General features: G+C 55.8%; 2 protein-coding genes across 4 annotated transcripts; one reads left to right on the top strand and one right to left on the bottom strand.

Moving 5' to 3' along the window:
* Window positions 1-243: 243 nt before the first annotated feature.
* Window positions 244-11,211, top strand: TBC1D17 (TBC1 domain family member 17). The gene is given in 18 exon segments (XM_032485473.1): window positions 244-392; window positions 824-922; window positions 1,152-1,226; window positions 4,243-4,366; window positions 5,051-5,258; window positions 5,713-5,824; window positions 5,925-6,023; window positions 6,025-6,084; window positions 6,457-6,585; window positions 6,678-6,781; window positions 7,286-7,380; window positions 7,669-7,785; window positions 7,884-7,984; window positions 8,066-8,165; window positions 9,417-9,514; window positions 9,670-9,786; window positions 10,314-10,400; window positions 10,481-11,211. Coding segments are annotated over 18 exon segments (1,950 nt in total). The 5' UTR covers window positions 244-371; the 3' UTR covers window positions 10,685-11,211.
* A 249-nt stretch (window positions 11,212-11,460) lies between these two features.
* On the bottom strand, window positions 11,461-22,634 carry IL4I1 (interleukin 4 induced 1). Of its 3 annotated transcripts, none has more exons than XM_032485474.1 (8): window positions 22,515-22,634; window positions 20,842-20,988; window positions 17,357-17,595; window positions 16,599-16,711; window positions 15,217-15,418; window positions 13,215-13,283; window positions 12,763-12,899; window positions 11,461-12,397 (listed from the first exon to the last, which is right to left on the bottom strand). In XM_032485474.1, exons 2-8 carry the CDS (start codon window positions 20,876-20,878, stop codon window positions 11,476-11,478), a joined length of 1,719 nt encoding a protein of 572 aa, XP_032341365.1. In that variant the 5' UTR covers window positions 20,879-20,988; window positions 22,515-22,634; the 3' UTR covers window positions 11,461-11,475. The 3 variants fall into 3 exon arrangements, with proteins under 3 accessions (XP_032341365.1, XP_032341366.1, XP_032341367.1); XM_032485475.1 differs by having other exon boundaries at window positions 20,842-21,047; window positions 22,515-22,633; XM_032485476.1 differs by lacking the exons at window positions 20,842-20,988; window positions 22,515-22,634 and adding exons at window positions 17,672-17,706; window positions 18,024-18,057.
* Between the last annotated feature and the right edge of the window lie 1,304 nt (window positions 22,635-23,938).

The following is a 23,938-nucleotide window of genomic DNA, read 5'->3' as shown; positions in this document are numbered from 1 at the left end:
GCAAAATGGCATCTCTTTGGCTTCGATGCCAGTATACAATATGAAGAAAGGAGTAACCATTTAGGAGCTAGCTTGAGCCAGGGGGCGGAGCTCTTGGACCGCCCCCTTGTTTACTTCGTGGTTAGGACGGTAGCACTGCGCCTGCGCACTCTTGCTGGCCGCCTCCACCTTTCAGTGTCTGCCATGTGACTTGAAACCTCGTGGTTCGAGTTCAACCACCCCATTCTGAAAAATGGTTACACCCACTCCTGTTCTAGTACAGATAAGGGCGCTACCACTGTCTGGGCTTGAGGGGAGTCTACTATCCGGATGTGACAGCACGCTGACCCGGAAAAGGAGGGGGCCGGGGCACTGGGGCCTCCACCGCGGCTATGGAGGGAGCCGGTTACAGGGTAAGTATTGAAGACGCTTTCTTTCGCTTCTGTCTATGGAAAACGCCCCCCTCCGGCGGTCAGCTTCTTTCTCAGGCCTTGCTGGGGCTCTGGGAGCCTTGTACATCCTTAACAAACACACCACTCCCTTAATAAACGAGCTGTCACCGTTTCTTCCACTGCCGTAGGAAGACCCGTATCACTTAGCCCCGCCCCCTGGGCTGCTGAGATGCCCTTCTAGGCCCCGCCCACTTTGGAATGCACTCCTCCTTCCCTCCCTCCCCATTCTCCAGAGTCCGAGATGCTTGGTTGGTATTCAGGCTTCATCGCTCCCGGCCCCATCCCCTAGGTGATGCTACCCCGGGGCCTGTTCCCTGAGGAATAGCTCCTCCCTGGGTCTGCTCCCATTGGCTCCCTTCTGGGCCCCGCCCCTCACTGGTTCCCGTCCCTAGGTGGTGTTTGAGAAGGGAGGCGTGTACCTGCACACCAGTGCCAAGAAGCACCAAGACCCGGACTCCCTCATCAACGGCGTCATCCGTGTGGTGGAAAAGGTGGGCTGGGAGGGAGAAGGCCTCGGGCAGGCCCGGAGCGGGGTGGAGGCTGCATCTGTAGGAGTACAGTGTGGAGGTCAGCGATTGGATCTTAGGAAGGCTGGAGGTGGGGAATGTAAGGAGGAGGAGGGCTTTCTAAGGCTGAGGGTCCAGAACAGGAAAGAAGTTTGAAAAAATGGTTTGAGGAGTTTGGAGGGGATCCCCTCCAACTCCTCTTTCCTTCCTTCAGGACAATGATGTCCTCCTCCACTGGGCTCCTGTAGAGGAGGCTGGAGATTCCACCCAAATCCTCTTCTCCAAGAAGGTAGGCTTTCCTTGCTTCCCCCTTCTCCACTTGCTTTTTTTCTAGGGTCGCGGCACTGGAAAGCTTCTCTGAAGGACCTGGGTACAAACCCAGACCTACCCTTGGGGCATGTGTGACCCTGGTTGAGATCTAGGTTTTCTCTGCCCCTCGGTTTCCTCTTCTCTGGAAAGTGGGGCTGAAGATGCCCATTTACAGAAAGAAAGCAGATGGAATGAGATTTGTGGCCGTGGGGACACCTGCCTGCCTCCTCACTCCCTTTGCTTCTTGGGGGAGCCCTGCCAGGGTGCAGGAGGACACCTCAGCCTGTGGATTCAGGTCCCATGGGTTCTCAGCCCATAAGGACTTGAAGGAGTGTGGCATTTCTCTTGGGCAGTCCTGCCTTCATGTCCAGAGAGGGAACAGGACTTGATGGAAGCTACTGACTCACTTTGCCAGGATTCCTTCCTTTCCCAGGTACAAGAGGTCTCATTTCCAGAGGTCTTGTTGCCAGGCCTTGTGCTGGAGTCCAGAATCCAAACCAGTCACTGCCTAAGTCCTCACCCTTCGTTCTCTTTTTGAGAAACTGAGGCACAATGAGAGGAAGCCCCTTTCCTGAGGTCAGAAAAGCTGAGTATTGTCGGAACTCAGATTTGAGCTCAGACACAATGATCCCAGAGCCCTGCCTCTTCCTGGGGAGCAGACGTTTGGGCTGGGACTCTAAAGATGAGAAGGGGGCAAGGATATATTTCAGAGATGGCAGGAGGAAATATATTTCAGGGCACAGGGGGAAGTAGGGTTTCTCTGTAGAGGGGTTTGCTGGAAAAGTGATTGGGCCTGAAATGCCAGGCTGAGAAGAGGTATAGGGGTGCTTTGTCCTTGTTTGGTGACATCAGTGCCTGGATCACTGAGATCCTACTGTATTTGGCACTAGTGGCCTTTAAATGACTACTTCAGCTGCAGCAATGACATCTACCTCTTAAGGCAGGAAAAAGGGAGCCAGCAGGGTGCCAGACACATCTGTCCTCATCAGGAAAAGCGAAAGATTTCCCAGAAACCCCCTACATCAGTTAGGAGTTACATTTCGCTATGTGTAATATAAACAGGAATACCAGTGGCCTAAACAATATAGCAGCTCATTTCTCTCCTAGCACAAAACCCAGAAGTCAGCGGTACAGGTTCATTTGTTATCAGTGACCCCCCTTCCTTCCATCACTGCTCTGCCATTCTCAGCATGTGGCATCCATCCTCAACACATGGCATCTCTCCTTAAAGCTGACTCGTGGTCCAAACAGGCTGCTAGAGCTCCAGCCTTTTTAACTGTTTTTGCACACTCTACATGTGTGCTGCAAGCTGGCCAAGGAGCTCTGCTCATCGTGATTACTCAAGGAAGCATGCTGCTAGAGCAGCTACCATCTTAAAGGTCTCCATTCCTTGTGGCAGAGGTAAAGACAGCTCTAGAAGTCTTGCCTTGGCAGTTAAACAGTCCATCCTGGAAGTGATACATCCCAACCCTTTGGGCAGAACTAGCTGCACACCTCCAATTAGCCAGTACAGTTCAGTGTAATCCTGCTGTGTGCCCAAGAGGCAGAGAGCTGTAAATATTTGGCAGACAGCGCTACTTGCTGCTATTATGTTGGTAAACACTGGCGAAATCATCCATTTCTTCATGTCACAAAACACAGAAGGCAGAGATGGGGCTGCCAGGGCTGGTTCAGCAGGTTGTGGACAGGTGTCCCCACTTTTCCTTGGCCTTCCCCTCATGGCCCTAGTTGGCTGCCACAGCGCCAAACACCATGTCCTCCCTTGACAGCATCCTGAGGCTAGCTGAATATGCTGTTTACTCCTGCAGGCACCTTTTTATCAGGAATTTGCCTTCTTCAAACTCCCCACAGCTCTCAGCTCCCACTGGGCAGAGTTGAGTCCCTAGACCACTCAGAACCATAGGGAAGGTTGGGAAAGCAGATATTGGGAGATTTCAGCTTCCGTTGTGCTGGGCACTTAATGTTACTTTCCATAACATGAACATAGAACAAACTGTGAGCCAGCTACTTATAATTTCACTTACCGTAAAACTCAATAAAGCTCAAGCTTTATGAAAATTTATATTTTTCAGTGTGCATAATTCAGTGGTTTTTAATATTCACAAGATTTTTCAACCATCACCACCATCTAATTCCAGAACATTTTATCATCCCTGGAAGAAACTTTGTACCTGTACTCCCCTCCCCCAGCCCCTGGCAGCCATTAATCTGCTTTCTGTCTCTATAAATTTGCCTTTCTGGACATTTCATATAAACAGAATCATACAATATGTGGTTCTTTGGGACTGGGTTTTTATATTTAGGATCCTTTCAAGGTTTATTCCTATTGTAGCATCTGTCAGTAACTTCCTTTTTAGAGCTGAGTAAAATTCTGTTGTAGGGATCTACCCATTTTGCTAATTCATCAGTTTGAGAGACAGTGGGTTGTTTCTACTTCTTGGCAGTCATGACTGATGCTGCTTTGAACATCCCTGTGTCAGTTTTTGCGTGGGTGTTCATGTTCATTTCTCTTGGGTATGTACTTAGGAGCTGGGTCATGTGCTAATTTTATGTTTAACCTTTTGAGAACCTGCCAGATGGTTTTCTAGAGTGGCTGCACCATTTTACATTCCTGCCAGCAGCGTAAGAGGTTCCAGTTTCTCTGCATCCTCACCAACACTTGGTATTACCTGTGTTTTTTAATTCTAGCCATCTCAGTGGGTGTGAAGTAGTATCTGATCGTGGTTTTGATTCAAGTGACCCTAGTGACTACTGATTATTTAGTTTAAGCTTAGTGACCTCTGGCAGGCTGACTGCAAAGCACCCCAGCCCCTGCTTAACTATGTGCTTCCCATATGATGGTGCTTTGATTAATGACCCTGGACAGGTGCTGTGCCCTCTTTGCGCCTCAGTTTCCCTCTTTGTTTGATGGGGCTTTGGATCCAGGGTGGCCTGGAGGCTCAGATCTGGAAACCCTGAATCCACCATCCCTCAGTCTCTTCCTCTCTTTCCCCAAGGATGTCTGTGGGGGTGACTCCTGCACCTCTGAGGAGGAACCGACCTTTGACCCTGGCTATGAACCTGACTGGGCCGTCATCAGCACTGTGCGGCCACGGCCCCGCCACTCGGAGCCCACGAGAGGTAGGCTGAGCTGATGCCCCTGGAGGGGCAGGTGGAGACACGACTTACCCCAGTGGTCATGGCTCCATGGGCTTTGTGCCCACAGTCAAGGTGGCTGCCCAGCAGCGGCCTTCCAGTCCCAGGAGAGCGGGTGGGGTGCAGGTCCGGTGTGGCCAGCGTCTCTGGGGTTCACAGCCTTGCTCATCCCTCCAGGCTCCCTGATCGGCTGTGGGCACCCCCCCATAAGTCCTGCCCCTGAAGTCTTCCAGGCTGCAGGGGCAACAACTTCAGGGTGACAAGATAATTTGGACTATCCTGGAGTCACACAGGGTGCTGGGGGCCCCAGGGGTGGTATCTAACCCCCCAGGGGGTGGAGAAGCCTTCCGTGAAGAGGTGGTGCCAGAGCCTGGCTCTGAGGGACGCTTGGAGCTTCCTCTCCCGGCAGGGAGAGCAGGGGAGCAAGGCCAGAGGCACGGGGCACTGTGGAGTGAAGAGGGGGTCGGAAGTGAGACAGACAAGGGGCAGGGGACGGACCTGAGGGGCAGCAGGGAGCCCAGGGAGATTCTGGAGCAGGTACATGTCCACCGGACTCCCCTCTCGTTTCCTTTGGTTCCTTTTCCGGAGGAAAAGGCTGGCTCGTGGTGGGCTCTCGGGAGACGCTCTGGCTCTCCACGCCCACTCCTGACACCGCGCCTGCCCCCCTAGGTGCAGAGCCCAGCTCCCCCCGGGGCTCCTGGGCCTTCTCGGTGAGTCTAGGGGAACTCAAGTCCATCCGCCGTTCCAAGCCAGGCCTCAGCTGGGCATACCTGGTCCTGGTCACACAGGCCGGAGGCTCCCTGCCCGCGCTGCACTTCCACCGCGGGGGCACCCGTGCCCTGCTGCGCATCCTCAGCCGTTACCTGCTGTTGGCCAGGTGAGCCTTCTCCTAGTGCCAAGCCTTTGGCCAGGCCCCATCCCTCCCTGGCTGCAGCCGGACCCTGCAAGTCTGTGAAGGAAATGCAAGGCTGATTTAAAGGCAGAAAGAGAGTTGAGTGGCACATGTAATCTTGAAGTCAAAGGGTAGATTGAGATCAGGCAGGACCTGGGTCCTAGAATGTAGAAAGAGTTGCTTTTTCTCCCCTGCAGTTTGTATCGTTCTCTGGGGCCCCGGTGGAGGGAAAGCACCTGTTTCCCCTGATTCCAGCAGCATCCTGGGGCTGCCTCCCATCAGTCACCCTGGCCGGGGAGGTGGAAGGCCTTTATTAGCAGTCCTGGGCCCACCCCTGGGGTCTCAGGCCTGGGATAAAGGATTCCCCAGGGGAAGTCGGGACGCTGGGACAGACATGAGGCCCTCTCCCTGTGTGTCACCACAACGGCCTGCCCTCCAGCTCCCCGCAGGACTCCCGCCTCTACCTTGTCTTCCCCCATGACTCGTCGGCCCTCTCCAACTCCTTCCACCACCTCCAGCTCTTTGACCAGGACAGCTCCAACGTCGTGTCTGTGAGTCCCCAGGGCCAGGTGGGCGGGAGTGGGCAGAGGGGCGGGTCACACGGGCCAGGCAGGGAGGGTGGACTGTGACCACCGTCGGCCTTGTCCCCAGCGCTTCCTCCAGGATCCCTACTCCACCACCTTCAGCAGCTTCTCCCGTGTGACCAACTTCTTCCGGGGAGCCCTGCAGCCACACCCGGAGGGGGCCTCCCCATGACCTGCCTCCTGCCCCCGATGATGAGCCTGAGCCTGGCTTTGAGGTCATTTCTTGTGTGAGTATCAGGGTGGACCCCGCTGCTTTCTGGCTGCCACCTTGGGCATGTGACTGTATTTCCTTGCTGAAGTGGAGATAATGGTCCCACCCTCATAGGGTTGCATGAGTGACTTGGCAGAAAATGCTTATTGCTTGTGTGCCTGGTGCCTGTTATTACTGGGGGGAGCTCCTGGCTCGGGAGGTGACTTTTCCGCTGACCCAAGAAAGGAGATGCTTCCCACCCTGAATGTGAACTGTCAGTCCCGCTAAGGGCTCTGAGCTGATGCGGAGGTGGCCTGGGATGGGCTGGGGAGCACAGTGGGGCCCCCCACAGACAGGAGCCCAGCAGGCCCGGCTGAGGCCCAGGGCCCACTCACCTTGTATCCTGCAGGTGGAGCTGGGGCCACGGCCAGCTGTGGAACGAGCGCCTCCGGTCACAGAGGAGGAGTGGGCCCGACACGTGGGTCCTGAGGGCCGCCTGCAGCAGGTCCCTGAGCTGAAAGCCCGCATCTTCTCAGGGGTGAGGAGCTAAGTGAGTGGGCAGGGCTGGCCAGGGCCGGTGGGTAGCCAAGGGGAGGCCCCTCTGAGCCGCCCTTCTGCCCCATCTTCCAGGGTCTGAGCCCCAGCCTGCGGCGCGAGGCCTGGAAGTTCCTCCTGGGGTACCTGAGCTGGGAGGGCTCCACCGAGGAGCACAAGGCCCACGTGCGCAAGAAAACGTGAGTGAGAAGCCGTGGCCTCCTGCCCTACTGGGCTCCAGCCCCTGACCTCCCCGGCCTCCCAAGTCGATTGGAGGTTTTTGATCAACAACACCTCCCAAGGGCAGTCTGGCAGCAGCGTGCCACAGGCGCACTGTGCACTTGCTCCCCAAACATCGGTTGCACTGACCACACACTTTCACCGCTTTGCAGCAGGCTTCCTGACCCCATGGGGCTACCTCTCCTCACTCCCAGTGTATCTTGTGCCTCTGCTGTGTGTCCTGGTCCCTGCCCCCAGTGCTGTCTGTCCAGTGGGGGTGACAGACTTTGAACCAAAGCCCCGTGTTCTGTATCACGAGATACGTCAGGAAGGGGAAGCATGGGGGCGGTGGTGAGAATGACCTGGTGGCCCACTGCAGTCTGCGTGGTCAGAGAGGGGCTCTGAGGCGGTGACCTGGGCTGAGCCCCAAAGGATGAGGAGGCGGCTGGCGTGTCCTTACCATCTCACTTCTCCCCACCCCTCAGGGATGAGTATTTCCGCATGAAGCTGCAGTGGAAGTCTGTGAGCCCGGAGCAGGAGCGGAGGAACTCCCTGCTGCATGGATACCGCAGCCTCATCGGTGGGGGGCAGGGCAGGGCTGGGATGGTGAGACTGGAAACAGTGGGGAGAGGATGGAGGGAGCTGCCTCCCCAAGAACCAGGGCAAGGTCATTTATCGGGGTGGAGGGGGAGTGAAAGAGGGGTGAGCAGGAATGGAATGGCCAGGACCGGGCAGTGGGAGACGGGGAGCAGGGGAGAGGAGTCAGGTTCTTTGGGTTCAAATCTGCCATCTACTCACTGCGAGATCTTGGCAAAGTGATTTTACCATCCTGAGCCTCAGTGTTCCCATCTACACCCTGTCCCCACAGAGAGAGACGTGAGCCGCACTGATCGGACAAACAAATTCTACGAGGGCCCCGAGAACCCAGGGCTGGGGCTGCTGAACGACATCCTCCTCACCTACTGCATGTACCACTTTGACCTTGGTGCGCGGCAGCCCGTGAAGGGGCTGGGGGCCGGGCCTTCCCTGTGGGGGGAGGGGGCTGCAAGCCTGGGCTGGGCCCTGACGCTGTTTCCCCCCCAGGTTATGTCCAGGGCATGAGTGACCTCCTCTCTCCGATCCTCTACGTCACTCAGAACGAGGTGGATGCCTTCTGGTGTTTTTGTGGCTTCATGGAGCTCGTGGTGAGGCTCAGGGCAGGGGTGGGAGAAAGGCCCCCTCAGAGGATAGGGGGCTGGCTCCTCACGTGGCCCTCCCTCCCGCAGCACGGGAACTTTGAGGAGAGTCAGGAGACGATGAAGCGGCAGCTTGGGCAACTCCTGCTGCTCCTGAGGGTCCTGGACCCGCCGCTCTGCGACTTCCTAGGTACCGCATCTGGGCCGATGGGCAGGGCATGGGAGTGGCCACCGACAAAGTCCAGGAAGTCTGATCACAGTCCAGACAAGGGAGAGATCCCCATAGAACCTAGAACTGACATGTGAAAGCAGGATTGCAGTTTTGGAGCAAAACCGCAGAGGCAGATGTGGGTGCACTGGCACCTTCACGCCCTGTCAGGTAACCTTCCACTTCTCAGGTAAGGGACTGGGTGTGGCTCCTCCCAGTCCTCACCTCCACCTAGCTTTTATCTCCACTCACCCTGGAGGCTCTGGGGATTAAAAACTGGTTCTCTGGGCTCCTGGGGTTAGGACTGCTGCGTTTCGGCTTTACAATTTGCCTTTGTTACTCGTTCAATGTAAAAAAGTGTAGGAAATTCTGATAAAGAGAAGAAAGTAAAAGTTGCTGTTGGTAGGGTTAGTCTTTCAAATGCAGATCGTGATAAACTGGCTTACCTGTGGGCGTTTCCTCACTGACTTTTAGGAGTGCCCTGCGGGAGGGAGACAAAACTGGCCTCACTTCACTGAAGAGGAAACTAAGGCTTAGAAAGCCCCTGCCACTTCTGCGGGCATCCGGACAGGAGCTGCCTCTCTTGTCGCTGAAAGTTTTCCAAACCATCAGTCTTTTTTTATTTTTTTGGGTGGGGGAAGTAAACCATCAGTCTTAATGACTGCATGGTGTTCTGTCCAGCTTAAGGATGTACAAAAATAGATTTGTCCTGACCTGCTGGACATTTAGGTTATGTGCGGTTTTTCACCATGATGAATCTGTATTTGTGGCTAATTTCTTGAGGTTAAATTCCTAGATGTGAAATTGTATCCAGCACAGTACATATTTTTACAGCTTTTGAAACGTTTGCACCACATTCCCAGAAAGTCAGGCCAGCTTTTTTTTGCCAGCAGTGTACACAAGTGCTGGCTTCCTCACGCCTCCACCAGCTTTGGGTGTGGAATATATCTGATTTTCCCTTGAGTGGACTGATCTTACTGCTACCCTTCCACGTGAGAGTGGAGAACATGGGACTAGCTCACCTTGTCTGGAGGCTGGAAGGCAGGATGGGAGAGGGTCCTGTTGACACCAAGCTCTCCTTCCACTTGCCTAGACTGGTGGAGGTTCTTACAATCAGCGTGACTTCTTAGGGTCCCAGTCTGAGCACTGAGCACACTGAATGAGCGGGAGTGGAGTTGATTTTGAGATGGCTCTGTGCTGAGCACTGTCCCTCCCACCACTGTCCTCCCCTAGACTCCCAGGACTCTGGCTCTCTCTGCTTCTGCTTCCGGTGGCTGCTCATCTGGTTCAAGAGAGAATTCCCCTTCCCGGATGTCCTTCGGCTGTGGGAGGTGGGCCGGCCAGTTTGGATGGGAGAGCTGAGAACTGAGCTGCTGATGGGCAGGGCTGGGAGGGGGGTGGGAGGGGGGTGGGCAGGGCGAGGGGCAGAGCTGGGTGGGACCTCAGTCAGAGGCTTTGTGGTGACCCCTCCCTCTGGCACTGCTAGGTGCTGTGGACTGGGCTCCCCGGACCCAACCTGCACTTGCTGGTGGCCTGTGCCATCCTGGACATGGAACGGGACACCCTCATGCTTTCTGGCTTTGGCTCCAATGAGATCCTCAAGGTGAGACCCTGGCTCCCTCCCAGTCCCCACTCTCTCCTTGGCCCTCCTCACCTGCTTGGAGGAGACACATCAGCTGGCTGTGAACTCCGTGGAGGCTGGCACGGGGCCTTTCGGTAATGGGTACTCAAAACAGGGTTGTTGAAAGTGTGATTAGCTAAGGTGGGAGGCCGGTGGCCATGAGCCCGGGTCTGTTTTACATCTTACTGCCTGGCTCTGGGCGGTGTTCTCATTCTCGCAGAGCATGCGGCCCCTGCATAAGGGGAGCCCTGCCCCTCCCCCAGTGCACTAATGTGGGGCGGGGCCGCCGGGGTGGAGCTCAGGACCCTTTTCCTTGTATCCTGCGCCTGGCGGAGCAGCTCGAGAGAGCATGACCTCCCTGATACCCCAGCTCCACTATGAGCCCCAAGAAGGTCAGCCCAGTCTGTCTTCCTTCCATTGTATCCCCAGCACGAGGCACAGAGTAGGCGCTCGGGCGGTGGTGGTTAAGTGCTTGCAGGCAGGCAGGCCTGACCCACCCCCTCCCGCAGCACATCAACGAGCTGACCATGAAGCTGAGCGTGGAGGACGTGCTGATGCGGGCTGAGGCCCTCTACCGACAGTTGACCGCCTGCCGGGTGAGTCCCTGACCACTCCCCATCGTCCCCCAACCCACGTCAAACCTCTGACTTTTCCTTCCCTACCCCCAACCCTCCAGGAGCTGCCCCACAATGTGCAGGAGGTCCTAGGTCTGGCGCCGCCCACAGAGCCCCACAGCCCCTCACCCCCTGCCTCCCCACTGCCGCTGTCACCCACCCGGGCCCCACCGGCTCCGCCGCCCTCTGCGGACACAGTCACGCAGCCTGACAGCAGCCTGGAGATCCTTCCAGAGGAGGAGGAGGAGGAAAGCGCAGACTCTTAACCCTGCTGGGCGCATTCTCAGTACAGATACTTCAAGCTTCCGCCCCCGCGACCCGCCGCTCCCCTAGGCTGGGGAGGGGAGGTGCAAACAGGGGCGGGGCTCTCCACCACGCCTTTCTCGCTCTACTCATTGGCTGATTTCTTGAAACTGACACTTTTATCCAATTGGCCTCTAGTAGGTGGAGAGGAGGCCACCACTTTGGCTTGGACCTTGATGGGGGAGGGGGTGGCTCGTGGTCTCTGCAGAATCGATGTCAGACCACTGTGACCCCGATCCCAACAATGAGACCTAAGGGGGGCCCCCTTGGGGTTGAGTGGTGGGGGTTTGTGGAGGCAGGGCTCCCCTACCTGCCTGAGTTTGGGGCTTTTAGAGAATGAGAATTGGGCGTTGGAGTGCGGCCTCCACCTAGTGGCTGTGCGGAGGCACATCCCGGGCGTAACCGAGATGGAAGGGCCTCCAGAGCTGCTCTCTAGGCCCCTGTCTACCAGCTTCTTGTCAAGAGAAAAATAAACTGGTGTTTAACCCACTGTTGGCTGTGCTTTATGTTACTTGCATCAGGACCTGTCTGTGTCTGACAGGCGTGGCGGGCACTGTGATTGCCATTTAGTGGGGCAAAGCGGTATCTGTACCTCCCACTCCGTCAAACGGAGCCCCCATGGCCTAGGAAGACAAAACAGCTTCCAGGGCTCCAGGATAGGTGCAGCACCTTCTACCGCGAGGACTAATGGCTTTGCTCCCTGCCATGGAGCCAGGGAGGGGGCGTGGCCACAAGGCTGTTTCCAAAAACTACTTTAATATTGGGTCCTCTTTGGGGTCGTGGTCGAAGGGGGGGTGCCCTGCCCCCTTTCGAGGTTGCACTGGTGGTGGCCGGGCGCCGAGTGCACGCGCTCTGGGCTGCTGTGGATACTGATGAACTGGGCGTTGTTCCCGCTGGTGGTCTGGCTGTCGACCCGCCTGTTAATCAGCATCGCGGCACGCAGCGCTGACTTGACGGCCGTCTCCACCCAGCCGTGCGGGTAGGCCGTGTGCTCGCCGGCGAAGTAGATGCGGCCGTAGGGGATTGCCCAGTTGTACTCCTGCCCGTTGTCCCTGTCCGTTTGCCAGAGCGTCGGCGGCTGCACCACGAAGCCGCCTTGGCTGTGCGGGTCCTCTGCCCAGCGCTTGACGGCGCCGCTGCCGTCCCAGAGCCGGTACACGATCGGCCCGTGCAGCGCCGCCACGTCGTCCAGCGCCAAGCGCAGCGAGTCCTCCAGGCTCAGGCCGGCGAACGTGGCTGCCGCGTCCGACCACGTGTACGAGGCCAGCAGCAGCGCGCCCTCACCCGGAGGCGGGTAGAATATCACGCGCGACGGGCGGTCGGTGTTTGAGTGGCCACCCTCAATGTGCTCGTCGTGCCAGAAGGGCCGACGGAAACTCAGGAACACCTTGGTGGCCGGCACGTAGTGCAGCGCGCGCACCGCCTCCTGCCGCCTGCGCGTCAGCGGCGGCGTGAAGGTGATGCGCTGCAGCGCCGGCCCGCTCACCGTCAGCAGCACCACGTCAGCGGTCATGGACCTCAGGTTCCGGGCCCGGCGCGAGGACGCGACGTGCACGCTAACCTCGTGAATCCCCTGCTTAATCGCCACGACAGGCGCGTGCAGCAGCACAGGCCCCGACAGCGAGCTCAGCAGCGCACGTGGCAGCAGGTCCCAGCCTCCCAAGATGCGGCTATACCTGTAGGCGGGGCGGGAGCATGACCCGGGTCCTCGGGCCTGCCCCTACCCAGCGACCCCTCCCGTGCTCTCCCAGCCGCCTGCTCCCATTCTCATCCGACCGAGTCCCTCCAATCCCACCCCTTCATCGACTCCTGCCCTCGCCTGTCCCTGAAGCCCGGCGCGGTTGGGGAGCAGAGAGTTGTGTGATCCGGGAACCCCGCCTCTTTTCCTCTGGGCCACGCCCTTATCCTGTTCCTTTCCTCCTCTCTCCGCCTCCGTGGCCCCTGCTCTCACCTCTACAGGCCGCGCCCTTCCCGCCGGCCCCGCCCACTCCGTCGCTCGCCCCGGTTTGGCCCCGCCACCGCCTCCAACCCGCACCCTCACCGGAGCCGGTCGCTGAGGCAGCTGTGGGCCCGGAGGGCCTCGGAGAAGCTGAGATAGAAGAAGCCGTCCTTGGACATCACGTCTCCCAGGAGCCGCACGGCCGGCTGGCTCAGGTTCCCCTCCCCGAGGAGGTAATCCTGGGGGACGGGCACAGGCCCAGGTCAGGGCCCAGGCAGGCTGCTGCTGCCGGCTCCTTCCCCACTCCCATGGGGGCCTTTCCCCGCTGAGCCTCTCGGTAGTGGCTTGTTATGGTTCCCTGGACCTTAGCGATCCGGTCCCCTGTCTTGTGACAGATGGAAACAAGCCTAGAGAGGAGCATGTCCAGCCCGGGTCAGGCAGGGAGGCGGTGGCACGGTGGGGTCTGGGGTTCCTGCCTTCTGACTCCCTGCCCGAAACCCATGGGCACCCTCCTTGTCTGCTTCTCAGACAGCGACACCCAGGCCTCTACTCACCAGGAGCGTGTGCCTTTCAAACTTCTTCATTGCCTTTCTGCAGCCCAGTGTAGTGACATCTTTGAGGGCCTGTGGTGGGACAAGCAGACAGCTGTGTGGACAAGTCGGGGGAGGCCCAACCTGGAGTTCAAACCTAGCTTTTCTTCCTGCTCCTGCCCACGGCTGGCTATTGACCGCTGTCGTCCAAGCTGCCAGGACGTTGCCCACTCCACGTCTCCCCTGCAACTCAGTGACACCACCCTGGGAAGCCTTCCTACCCCTCAGGTCCCAGCGTTCCACCCACCCGGCTGATGTCACACTCCTCCCGGTTGGGTATTATTTTGCCTGCCCCTGTCCTAGCCTGTGTGCTCCGCGCAGCAGGGATGGAGTCTGTCCCAGTCAGTGCTGTGTCTTTCTGGTGCCCAGTAATTATTTGTCACCTAGATCGTTGTGGGCTCACAAAGAAGCAGAGTCCCTTCTGTCACCCAACCATCAGCCCTGATAGGTCCTTCCCCTGCCCACAGCCCTCCCAGGGTCCCAGCCCTCAGCCTGACATTCAAGGCCCCTGCCAGACCCTTGGTCCCTATCCCTTAGGATAGCTCTGGTTCTACAGCACAGTGTCCAGTGCCCAGATCATCCTGGGGCTCCCCACCTCCACTCCATGCCAATGCACTGGCTCCCCTGTCTCATCTTTTTTTTTTTTTTTTTTTGGTGGGGGAGGTAATTTGGCTATTAATTAACTAATCTTTTAATGGAAGTACTGGGAATTGAACCCAGGACCTTGTGCACTCTAGGCACGCACTCTACTGCTGAATTATACCCCCTTCCCCATGTCGTCTTTGCCAGATGTCTGAGTGGCCATCCTTCACTGCTCTGTTCAAGTCTCATTCCCTCCCAGAAGCCTTGCTGTTTCGTCTGATTCCAGCCCTCTCCTTTGTCCATCTGGCTTCCCCTTTGTGGCTGGGGAACTCCTTGAAGGATGTGCCCTTTCACTCACTCCCTCACTCACCCACCTACCCTTCACCTCACATTTCCTGAGGCTCCCTGAACTGGACAGTGTCAGGGCACAGAAATGGCCCATCCAGACTCAGTGCCGACCCTTGTCCAGGAGGAGAGATGGACAACTAGGAGCTCCCAGAGGAGAATGAGGTTGGCTCCTCCCTGAGGGCATCAGGGAAGGCTTCCTGGAGGAGGGGACATTGGTGCTGGTTCTTGAGGGATGAGTAAGGTTCCCTGGATGGGAAAGGGAGAAGGCCTCCCAGGCAGGGCAGTGGCATGGGTGTGGGATGATGGAAAAGCACAGTGGGTACAAAGGTGCTCAGAACTGGGGGTGTTTGGGCCATCATGAGGATTTGGGGGCAGGTAACAAACATTTCTTGGAGGAGAGAAGATGGGGTTAAAGGGGTGAGAGAGACCAGACTGTTCAGGGTTTGGACCTGAAGTTGAGGTGCTGGGGAGCATAGGGGCTGTGAGCAGGGGAGGAGCAGGGGAAGGATGCAGGGAGAGGCCCACGCCTGAGCTGGGGTTGGGGCTGTGGAATGGAGAGGTAGAAACAGTGCAAGAGAATTGGGGGGCAGGATGGAGGGGGCAGGGGACTGACAGGGAAGGTAGGAAGCAAGGTGTGACAGGGGCGGGTGACGGCACTGGTTAGAGGGGGCACCCAGGAGTATGAGTGGGTTTGGGGAAGATGCCGAGCTCAGTGGGAGCTGGAGGATCCTGGGGGATGGCCCGGTGGAGACAGACATAGGTCTGAGTCTCAGGAAATGGACTTGGAAGACACAAGCCTGCATATCATAATTTAAGCCGAAGGTGTAGAAAGGTGAGGATGTCCAGGCCAGTGTGTGGGTGAGAAGGGGATCGGAGGTGGGGATCAGCAGGGTTTATGAGGAAAGTAAAGATGGAAGAGACTAGAAGGAACAGGAATAGGAAAGCCAGGCCAGGGAGGAGGCAAGGGGGTGTGAGACACAACAGCGTGGAGGACTGGGCGGAAGGACAGTGCTGCAGGGCTCGCGGACCCGCCTACCCTGTTGAGAGCCATCTGGTAGATTTCTTCGGGTGAGTGGCCCTTCTCCTTGGGGTGCAGGGGGTAGCCCAGCTTCTCGGGCATCTTCTCCACCACGTAGTTCCGCAGCTTCACCTCGTTCACCTCCGTCCATGTGTTCTCGTCGTACTGGGTGAATTTGGTCAGGTTGAGTCCCAGACTCTTGCAGAGCTCATGGAGGATCCTGAGGGAGGGGAAACGCTGCGGGTGAGGGGCAGTCAGGGGCCCCTCCCTGCCGGGGGTGCTCGGAGAAGGGAAGCGGGTGGGTAGGGCAGCCAGGGATGGGGTTTGGGGATGGGCACGAGGCTGGTGTGGGGCTAGATCTGGGGTCATCGGTGCTGCGGATGGGAATGAAGTGGAAACAAGGTTGGAAAGCTGAGGGTGACACTGTTTTACGATTGGGTTTGGAGCAGGAGTTCTCTTTTACTGGGAATGAAGTGGACAGATTTTGGGTTGGATGCAGGAGGGAGCTTGGGTCAGGGAAAGGACCAGGGTCGGAGAAGACAGGGCTGGGGATCTGGAGGGGCTGGATGTGGTGGCCCGAGCATTCAGGGGGACAGTGGTGGGACTGGAGCCAGGAGGTCTTGAGGTAGCAGTTAGGAAAAGTGAAGAATTAATAAAATGGCCACACTTAGGCTAACAGATTGCTTATTCTTATGCTTGCCCTTAAAATGGTTAACTGACCTGACTGACTGGTTGCTACTCACAGCTCCAGGCCCACTGTTAAAACTAAAGCTATCAATTTTACTTTTTCTGCTTTAGTCTGGTAATCATGCTTGGCTTCTGAGTTGTTCTCCAGGAAGAAGGTCACAAAACTGTAAGCCTACAGAATAGGCTAAATTATCAAACAAACAAACAAACAAACAAACCAGAAAAACCCATGCCACAGGCGTTTGCTAGATGAAGAGACTGAGAAAGTGACAATCGCTAGCCTCTACTGAATTGGTCACCTAGAGACACCATGACACCACTCTGAACTTAGGACAAGAAAATGATTTTGCTGATTGCTATCTATGTTTTATTGTTTGAGCTACGACTGCATAAGCACACTACCCCATCCCCAAGGTAGAGTCACAGCTTTGAAGGCATTAGCCTGCTGTGGATCCCCTTTGCCCGGCAAAGCAACAAAGCCGTCTCTTTTCTTCTAGGCTGTAAGACCCTGTCTCTGAATTATGTGGCTCATCAGAGACGGGGGCAGATCTTTCAGCAACAAAAAGACAGAGTTGGAGGCTGGGTCTAGACCTTGAACAGGGATCGAGGTTTGGGATCAGAGTTGGAGTTCATGCTGGCACCAGAGCAGCGATCGAGCTGGGGATCTAATCTGGTTGAATCTGGGCATGAAGGTGGGGCTGTGGTGGCCTCACCTGTGTGAGCTGGGCATGCGCATGGCTCCCAGCTCCCCAATCCAGCCCGTCTTCTGGTCCCGGTAGGTGAAGATGCGGCCCCCAATCCTGCTGTCTGCCTCCAGGATGGTGACCTGAGGGATGAGGGGCGGCAAGCAGCTCCTGCCACTGGCACCTCATCTCCACCCCACGCCTGCCCCCCTCTCTCCCACCCCCACAGCAGCACAGATGGAGACTAGAGAAGGTCCCTTTCTTTATGGGGAGATGGGAGAGGCTTATGGGAGAACAGAACATACACAGAATGACAATTTCCATACTGCAGCAGGGAGGCCACTGGCCAGATTCAGAGGGACTTCCCAGCTTAGGGAGTGGGGAGATTTCTCCTATGTACAGAAGCCACTGGCCCAGCCCATACTCATTCTTGGATTTCAGTGAGAGAGACAGTGGTTAGACCTCAGGGGGCATTTCCCCTCTGGTGGAGTTTCCATCCCCACCAACACAAATTCCCCCCAGGAGGTTGGAGGAGGTTCTGAGGGACTCCCCTCCAGGATGCGAGTGGGAGGGAAAGTCAAAGGCCTCTCAGTGCAGACACGCACTCCCTCTGGGTTGTGTTAGAGCAGGGGAATTCAGGCCTCACTCCCCAGACCACGAGGAAAGCATAGCTCTCTACATCTCCCATCACCTCCACCCCTCAACTGGGATGCCGCCAAGTCCCTCCACTCAGGACTCTCGGCTGCAGCAGGAAAGACTCAAGGTCGACTGCAAACAGCATTCCTCACCTTGTGTCCGGCATCACTGAGCACCTTGGCGGCCACCAGCCCGGCCACGCCAGCACCAACCACGATCACTCTCCGGGGCTTCGAGGTCCGATTAAGGCCCAAGGTCACGACTCTGAGCAGCTGCTCATAGTCGGGATCGTGCATGCATTTCTCGAAGGGGTCAGAGCCCCGGGCAGTGTGCCAGTCCAGGGAGGCCGCCAGGCTGAGGAAGATGGGGACCAGGGCGAGGAGGCGCCAGGCTGGGAGGCAGGAGGACAGGGTCAGTGGGTGTGGAGGGAAGAAAAGCAGGTTCTGCCCCCTCCCCTGCTTACTTACCCAAGGAGCCCATGACTCTTGGTGGGGGACGGTGTCTGGGTTGGGAGGGAAGCAAGGGCCACTGTGACAGAAGCCTGTGTCCCACCCTAGCCTGGCCCAAGGCGGGCTGCCTGGCTTCCACCTCAGCCCTCACCCCTGTGGCCCGGGTCTCTCTGGACGTGTGTCCTCTGATGCCAGTCTAGCAGTTTCCTGTCCTGTACTCACCTGTCTGCCTCTTCTCTCCTCCCTGCTTCCCGTCTTTCTCTGTTCCCTCTCCTCTCACCTCCTCCCAGTCTGTCTGTCTGTCTCTCCTCTCCCCGGCTCTCTGTGTCTCCCAGGCTACTTCCGTGGTGCCCAGCCTCTCTGCAGCTACCTGGGCCCTCCACCGGCAACAGCAGCACCTCTCTCCTCAGTCCCCTCTGCTTGTCTGCCACGGCCCCTCTCTCTGTCTTTAAAACTAGCCGAGCCCCGCCCTCCCCTCCCTTTTGGGAAATCTGACTGCAGGGAAATGAAACTGCTTTCCTGGGTCGCAGGGTCAGATGCTCAGAGTCTAGGAGGTTTTGAGGGACTCCCCTCCAGGGCGCGAGTTGGGTGGAGGGGCTGCCGGTGGGGAAGGGGTGGGGAGGAAGCAAATCAGTCTGTTTTCTTCCTCTTGCCCCAGATAGTTCAGGGGCAGTTGGAAGGCCAGAAATAAATGCTCAGGTAACCATGCTAAGGGTGGAGGCTACCCCACGGCCTGCTCCAAGCCCTTGGTCCCCCAATTGCAGGGCCCCCGTGTCTGCCCTCCTTAATTCTCAGGGCAGGGGGAGGGGGGTGGTCTCTGGCCTTGGGGTTGCATGTTCCCTGGGAGAGCCTCTGAGTCCTCTGTGTCAGCTGTCCCTGTGCCCTGGAGGGCCCTCGCTGGCTCTACTACCCCCACACGTGGCTGCTTGGAGCCTCAGTCTCCCCCTCAGTGAAATAGGTACAGCAAGGGCCTTGCAGGGTGGTCAGCAGAATGAGCTCTGGACCAGCCTGCCTGGGTGCTAGGCCTGGCACTTGCCAGGGGGGCACTTGGGCAAGGGCCTTCCCCTCTCTGTGGCTCTGGTCAGCATCTGTTGAGTGGGGGCCGTTACAGTGCTGTGGACTAGGTAGTGAATCCAGATCAGGCCCCATGAATAGCACCTGGGTCAGTACTAGACCCTGCTCCTTAGGACACGCCAGCTGCTGCCACCGCGAGGGTGCTCAGAGGGGGTTCTGTGAGTGTCCCCTGACCCTAGCCCCCACTAGGAGCCCTTTCCATCCCTGCACTGAGAACCACAGGGACGACTGGCTCAGGCTCAGGCGTCAGGGAGTGGGGGACCTCAGAGAAACTGCCCCAGGAGCTTCCGCCTCTCTCCCTGCCTTTGGCTGTCACCACCCACCGTTGGTGGGCGCTTTTATCCCGGGGGGTGGGTGGCGGGCAGTGAGAACAAGATGCCCTAGGCTTCAAGAAGCCCCACCAGGGGGCAGCAGAGGTCTCGTGGCTTCAGGACTTTAGCCAAGGGGACACAGGGTGGTTCCCTGAAAGGGGTAGGGGTGGAGAGGCAATCTTGGGGATTTTCCTTGGGGTGGGGGGAGGGGACCCAGGTGGTGAAGAGGAAAGCCAGAGGGTGGCAGGTCCTCTGCAGCAACCAGATGGGAAAATCCGAACAGTGTATCAAAGAGGGCTGTGGTTTGATGGAGGCAGGAAGCTGGAAGGAGCGCATACTAGTGAGTCAGAAAACATCTGATGTGGGTGGATGGGGAGGCAGTGGCCAAGAAGGAAACAAAAATCAGTGAGCTGGACAGAGCCTCAGAGAGAAAGCCAGGAGTGAGTCAGCGAAAAATGGCAGTGAGAGGGACTGCTCCCTCTCTGAGATGGCCTGATGGCCAGGGGGCAGGCAGGGGAGCTGGAAGCCCTTCTTGGCGCATACCCCTCCCTGCTTCGTTCACAGTGACCTGGAGGACAGAGTCTTTGATCCTAGCAGCCAGGCTCCAGACCTGTGTTCTCAACCACTTTATGGTGAGTGGCGAGCTTGGGCTGTGGGCCAGGGATGGGGCCAGGGCAGGGGCTCTCTGTCTTGGGACTAGTGAGTTGGGACCATTTTTGTGGGGAACATCCTGTGCTTGTCGGATATGTAACAGCATCACTGGCCTCCACCCACTAGATGCCAGGAGCACTTGCCCCTCAAGGCTTGCCAACCGCAAGTGTCTTGGGACATTGCCAGCCATTCCCAGGGGAAAGGGAGGCAAAGTGGCCCTGGGTGAGACCCACTGCGCTAGGTTAGGTTGATGCTGGGTGGAATGCCCAAGAGTGGCCAGATGTTGTCCAGGAAGGAGTCCAGGGTACTGCTGGCAGGAAAGGTAGTGCTGGAAGGCCATATAGCAGAGGTTGTTTTGGGGTCAGGAGATTATCAGTAATTTGGGGATTGCTTTAGTAGAAATAACTGGACCTTCTAGAGTCATTTCTGATAATATCAAAAAGATTGGTGTTAGGGTTTGAATTTAGGGTATGAATTAGGGTGGATCAGGTCAGGAAAGAGAGGGGTTTGAATGAGGCTTGGTTCCCTAAGCTTGTGAGTAGGAGATACAGGACACACAGTGAGAATCAAGGGATGGGGCAGATGGTCGGAAAGGGCTTCCCATCAAATCAAGCCTCTGTTTGCTTCAGCTGATTTGGGGATAGTCTTGTTTCATAATGGAGTTTCTAAAAAAAGTCACTCCTTTCAGATAAATATTATCTTTAGGGAGAAAACCTACCTTATTTGGTTTGCTTCTAGAACCACAATGACAGTTCTAATGGGGTTAGGTCTTGACCAAAGTAGCCAGACCCCCTGATGGCCTCTGTGGCCCATCAGGCCAGCTAATGGTGTTGTGGGCCATAGAGATGTGCAGTGGGACAGGGCTAGTGCCTTACATATATCCTTTTCTCTGATTCAGTCCCCAGACCCTGAGTGGTCGGTATTAAAACTTTCACTGGGCCTCATATTGGGGCGGGGCCTACCTAGGGGACACCAAGGGCCCCAGGTGGAAGTCAGAGGTCCAGACCTGGACGGGGAGGGGTGCAGAGAGCAGAGGAGAGACCTACTTAAGGCCCCTGATCTCTGACTTGACCTCTCGACAGGAACCCCCTTTCCACAGAGCCCTCCTTCCCCAGCTTCCAGAACCCCAGGGCTGTGATGGGGGGCACTCACTGCATGGCTGGCTCTGGCAGGCTCTCTCAGCACCCATGGCCTTTCTGGTTAGCCCGGGACAGAAGTCATCATCGGGCGTGTGCGAAACTGGGATGAGTGGTGGTGGCTTTGTCCCGATTCCCTTGTTTGACCAGAGATGCCAGGGTCCTGGTGTGGGGTCAGAGCAGTTGGGGGGCTGTGGAGGGCAGGCCCTCTCTTCTCAAAAGCTTTGTATTATGGAAAGTTTCAAACATACATAAAAACAGAGCAGCGGAGGATGAACCCAAGGGCATTTATCGCCCCGTAGCCCATCTTGTTTCAGTCTCATTTTCTCCCTCCCCCATTGGGTTATTTTAAAGCAAACCCCAGACACGTTACTATTTTGCAAGTAAACCTTCCAGGGTGTTTCCGTACCACGGGGGTTGGCGAACTTTTTCTATAAACATTTAAGGCTTTTTGGGCCACAAGGTCTCTGCCTCGCCACCTACTCCTCTCTGCCCTCTAAGCAGTCACATGTTAACGAACAGGTGGGGGCTGTGTTCCAATAAAATTTTATGTACCGAAACAGGAAGTGGGGCCATAGTTTGCCAACCTCTGCTCTAAAAGATAGGAACTTACTTGCTTTTTCAAAAATAAAACTCCAAAAAAAAAAAAAAAAAAAAACAAAACACCCCAAAGAAACTCCAATACCATTATCACACTTAAAATGAAATTGGTGCCTACACTTCCCAGATTGTCCCCAAACGTTTTTTGAACAGTTCGTTTGAATCAGCAAAGAGCTCACATTGCATCTGAGTGATATTTCATCATCAGTAAGGGTCACTTCCAGTTCAGCTGATTTGGGGTTTATGTCTTTAGAACAGGGTGGGGAGGTCTGACGTGACCCCAAGGGCCTAGGCTAGGCCTGAATGCAGCAGAGGAGCACCCCAGATCTGGTCTCTGCCTTGGGGAAATCTCTCGAGGTCATGGGGTTGAACCAGGATGGTGTCTGGAGGTGAGGTTGGGGAGGGGTACTCAGGTGAGTCACTGGTGTTTGAAGTGATCCCTGCCAAGGTGTGTGAGGGGTAGGGGACAGGCACAGGGGTAGCTTGAGACAGTTACCACAGAGAGCCGCTTGGTCTGAGGGCAGACTTTTAAAACACCCAGACAACTTAGAAGTTGACTGAAAAACTTGGGAGCAGTGGTGTGCAGGAGCTGGCTCATACTAGTACAAGAGAGCTGTTTAATTTTTGGATCTTTTTCTGGTTTTGCCTGGCAAGCCATTATTAGAAAATTAAAGTATTTATGATTAATTTTATTCAAAACAGAGCTAATACTCAAAACTCATCACTTGTTTGATTACATTTACTATATATTATATGTACTATGTATTATCTACACCATGGGAATCAGCATTTGCTCCCAGCCTTTCCCTGACCCTGGAGGGCTGACCGTCAAACATCTACCAGCACACCACTGCTTGGGAATCATTTGTTTCAACTTCCCCTTGGAGACCCAGGGATGCTTTCCCTCTGGAAACCTCTGGTCTGACAAGGCAGGGGCATCAGCCTGTGGAAGGGGCTGGGCCACAAGGGAGACAGAGGTTTGAGGGTTTATGAGATGAACAGAGCTGTAACCATAAGCCCAATTGCCACTCTTATCCCCAAACAGGGAGAAGAAATGCACTTAACAGCTTACTCAGGAGAGAAATTCACCTTTAAAAGCCTCTGATTCCGAATTTAGTCACTTTTGTTGTCTTCATATTAATTAATGAAGAGGAACTTAAGTAGAGGCCATATGTCTGGACTGGCAAGGAAACACATCTGTTTTCTTCCTGAAAAGGGAAACTGCAATTACAACGAAGCAAGCATCTGCAGGGTGACACCCAGCCAGCTGCTGGTCCTGCTGCCGCCTTGGGGACCCCTCCCAACTCCCCCAGGAAGCCGTGGGGCCATTTCCCCCACAGTGCCAGAGTATTGTAACCATCCCTCCCACGGGGCCACCATGCTGATTTATTATAATTGCTTGTGTTCAAGGTGGAGTGCCTAAGATCCCCTGGTGGAAAACTAGAGCTTCAGTTTGTTCTTATTTTAAAAATACAACTATAAGAAAGCAATTAAGCTTCACTAATGTTTTACATGCAAAATAATAAAATATTCTATACTTTGGAAATGCAAACTCAAGAAAAAAATTTTTAATTTTTTATAAGCGTTTTTTAAATTGAGTTATAGAAAAATATTTTTTAAATCATGAGTGTGTGGCCACTGCCAGTGACCTTGTGGGTAGAGAAATACTCTTCCATTCTTGAAACCCTCAACGCCAGATCTGGTCCATAGCAGGTGTTACATAAGTGGCTGTTGAATGAAAACATATAGGTAAAATACCACTTTCTACTTTCTAGGGGGACTCGAGGCCTCTCCATCTCTCCTCCCTTCAGGTGGAGGGTCAGATATGGGTCCTGGATGTACTCAAGGCTCAGACTGCACAAAGGGCCACTGCGGCAGGGGTGGAGCCTTCAGAGAGAAGCAACTGGGCTTGCCAGTTGTCTCTGTCTAGTTTGTTGGCCTCCGTCCTCCGTGGCTTCTGCTTGGATGGGACACTTGTCTTTGAAATGACTCATGATCGTGACTTTGAGAAACAGGGCCATAAATGTCCAAGAACAAGCCATGGGCACTTTTTTAGCCAAAAGCTGGTTTAGCATGGCACAGGCTGAGGGAGGATGGAGAGCAGAGGCAGAGCATCCGGCCGGGATCTGGGAATCACCTGATACAGATCTGCACTCCAGCAGCTTTACCTGTTTCCCACTGTTGAAGCACAACCAGAACCCCCTGGCCAGCCCCAGGGAACGGAGAGGAATGCTGCCATTGATACCCGTGGCCACTGAGCTAACTCCTTCAGGGTGGTGACAGATGACTGGACACTTACATGTATTCAAAGACATAGCCCAGCTTAATGGGTTCTCCCATGTGCTCCTCTCCCACCATCAGCACCAAGGGGAACCCCGACTGAACCTGTGTATGTGTGCATGTCTAGGCAACATACTTGGTTTTGCCTGCTTCTGGGTTTCAGACAAATGGAATCCCACTTGATCTGGAACCTGCTCTTTTTCCAACCTTCTCCTAAGTTATCCACACTAACC

The sequence above is a fragment of the Camelus ferus genome, chromosome 9 (genome assembly GCF_009834535.1).
Source record: "Camelus ferus isolate YT-003-E chromosome 9, BCGSAC_Cfer_1.0, whole genome shotgun sequence".
In the NCBI taxonomy this organism is placed as follows: Eukaryota; Metazoa; Chordata; class Mammalia; order Artiodactyla; family Camelidae; genus Camelus; species Camelus ferus.
This window is presented reverse-complemented; position numbering and strand designations above follow the sequence as displayed.

Bases quoted from the DNA above. Each gene is read 5' to 3' on its own strand.
- IL4I1 (XM_032485474.1), bottom strand. From the start codon at position 20,878: ATGGGTGCTGAGAGAGCCTGCCAGAGCCAGCCATGCA. The intron at 16,712-17,356 runs GTGAGGAATGCT...CTCATCCCTCAG, and splicing joins TCAGTGATGCCGGACACAAG to GTCACCATCCTGGAGGCAGA. The intron at 12,398-12,762 runs GTGAGGGTGCGG...CCCCGCCTACAG, and splicing joins TGCCTCAGCGACCGGCTCCG to GTATAGCCGCATCTTGGGAG.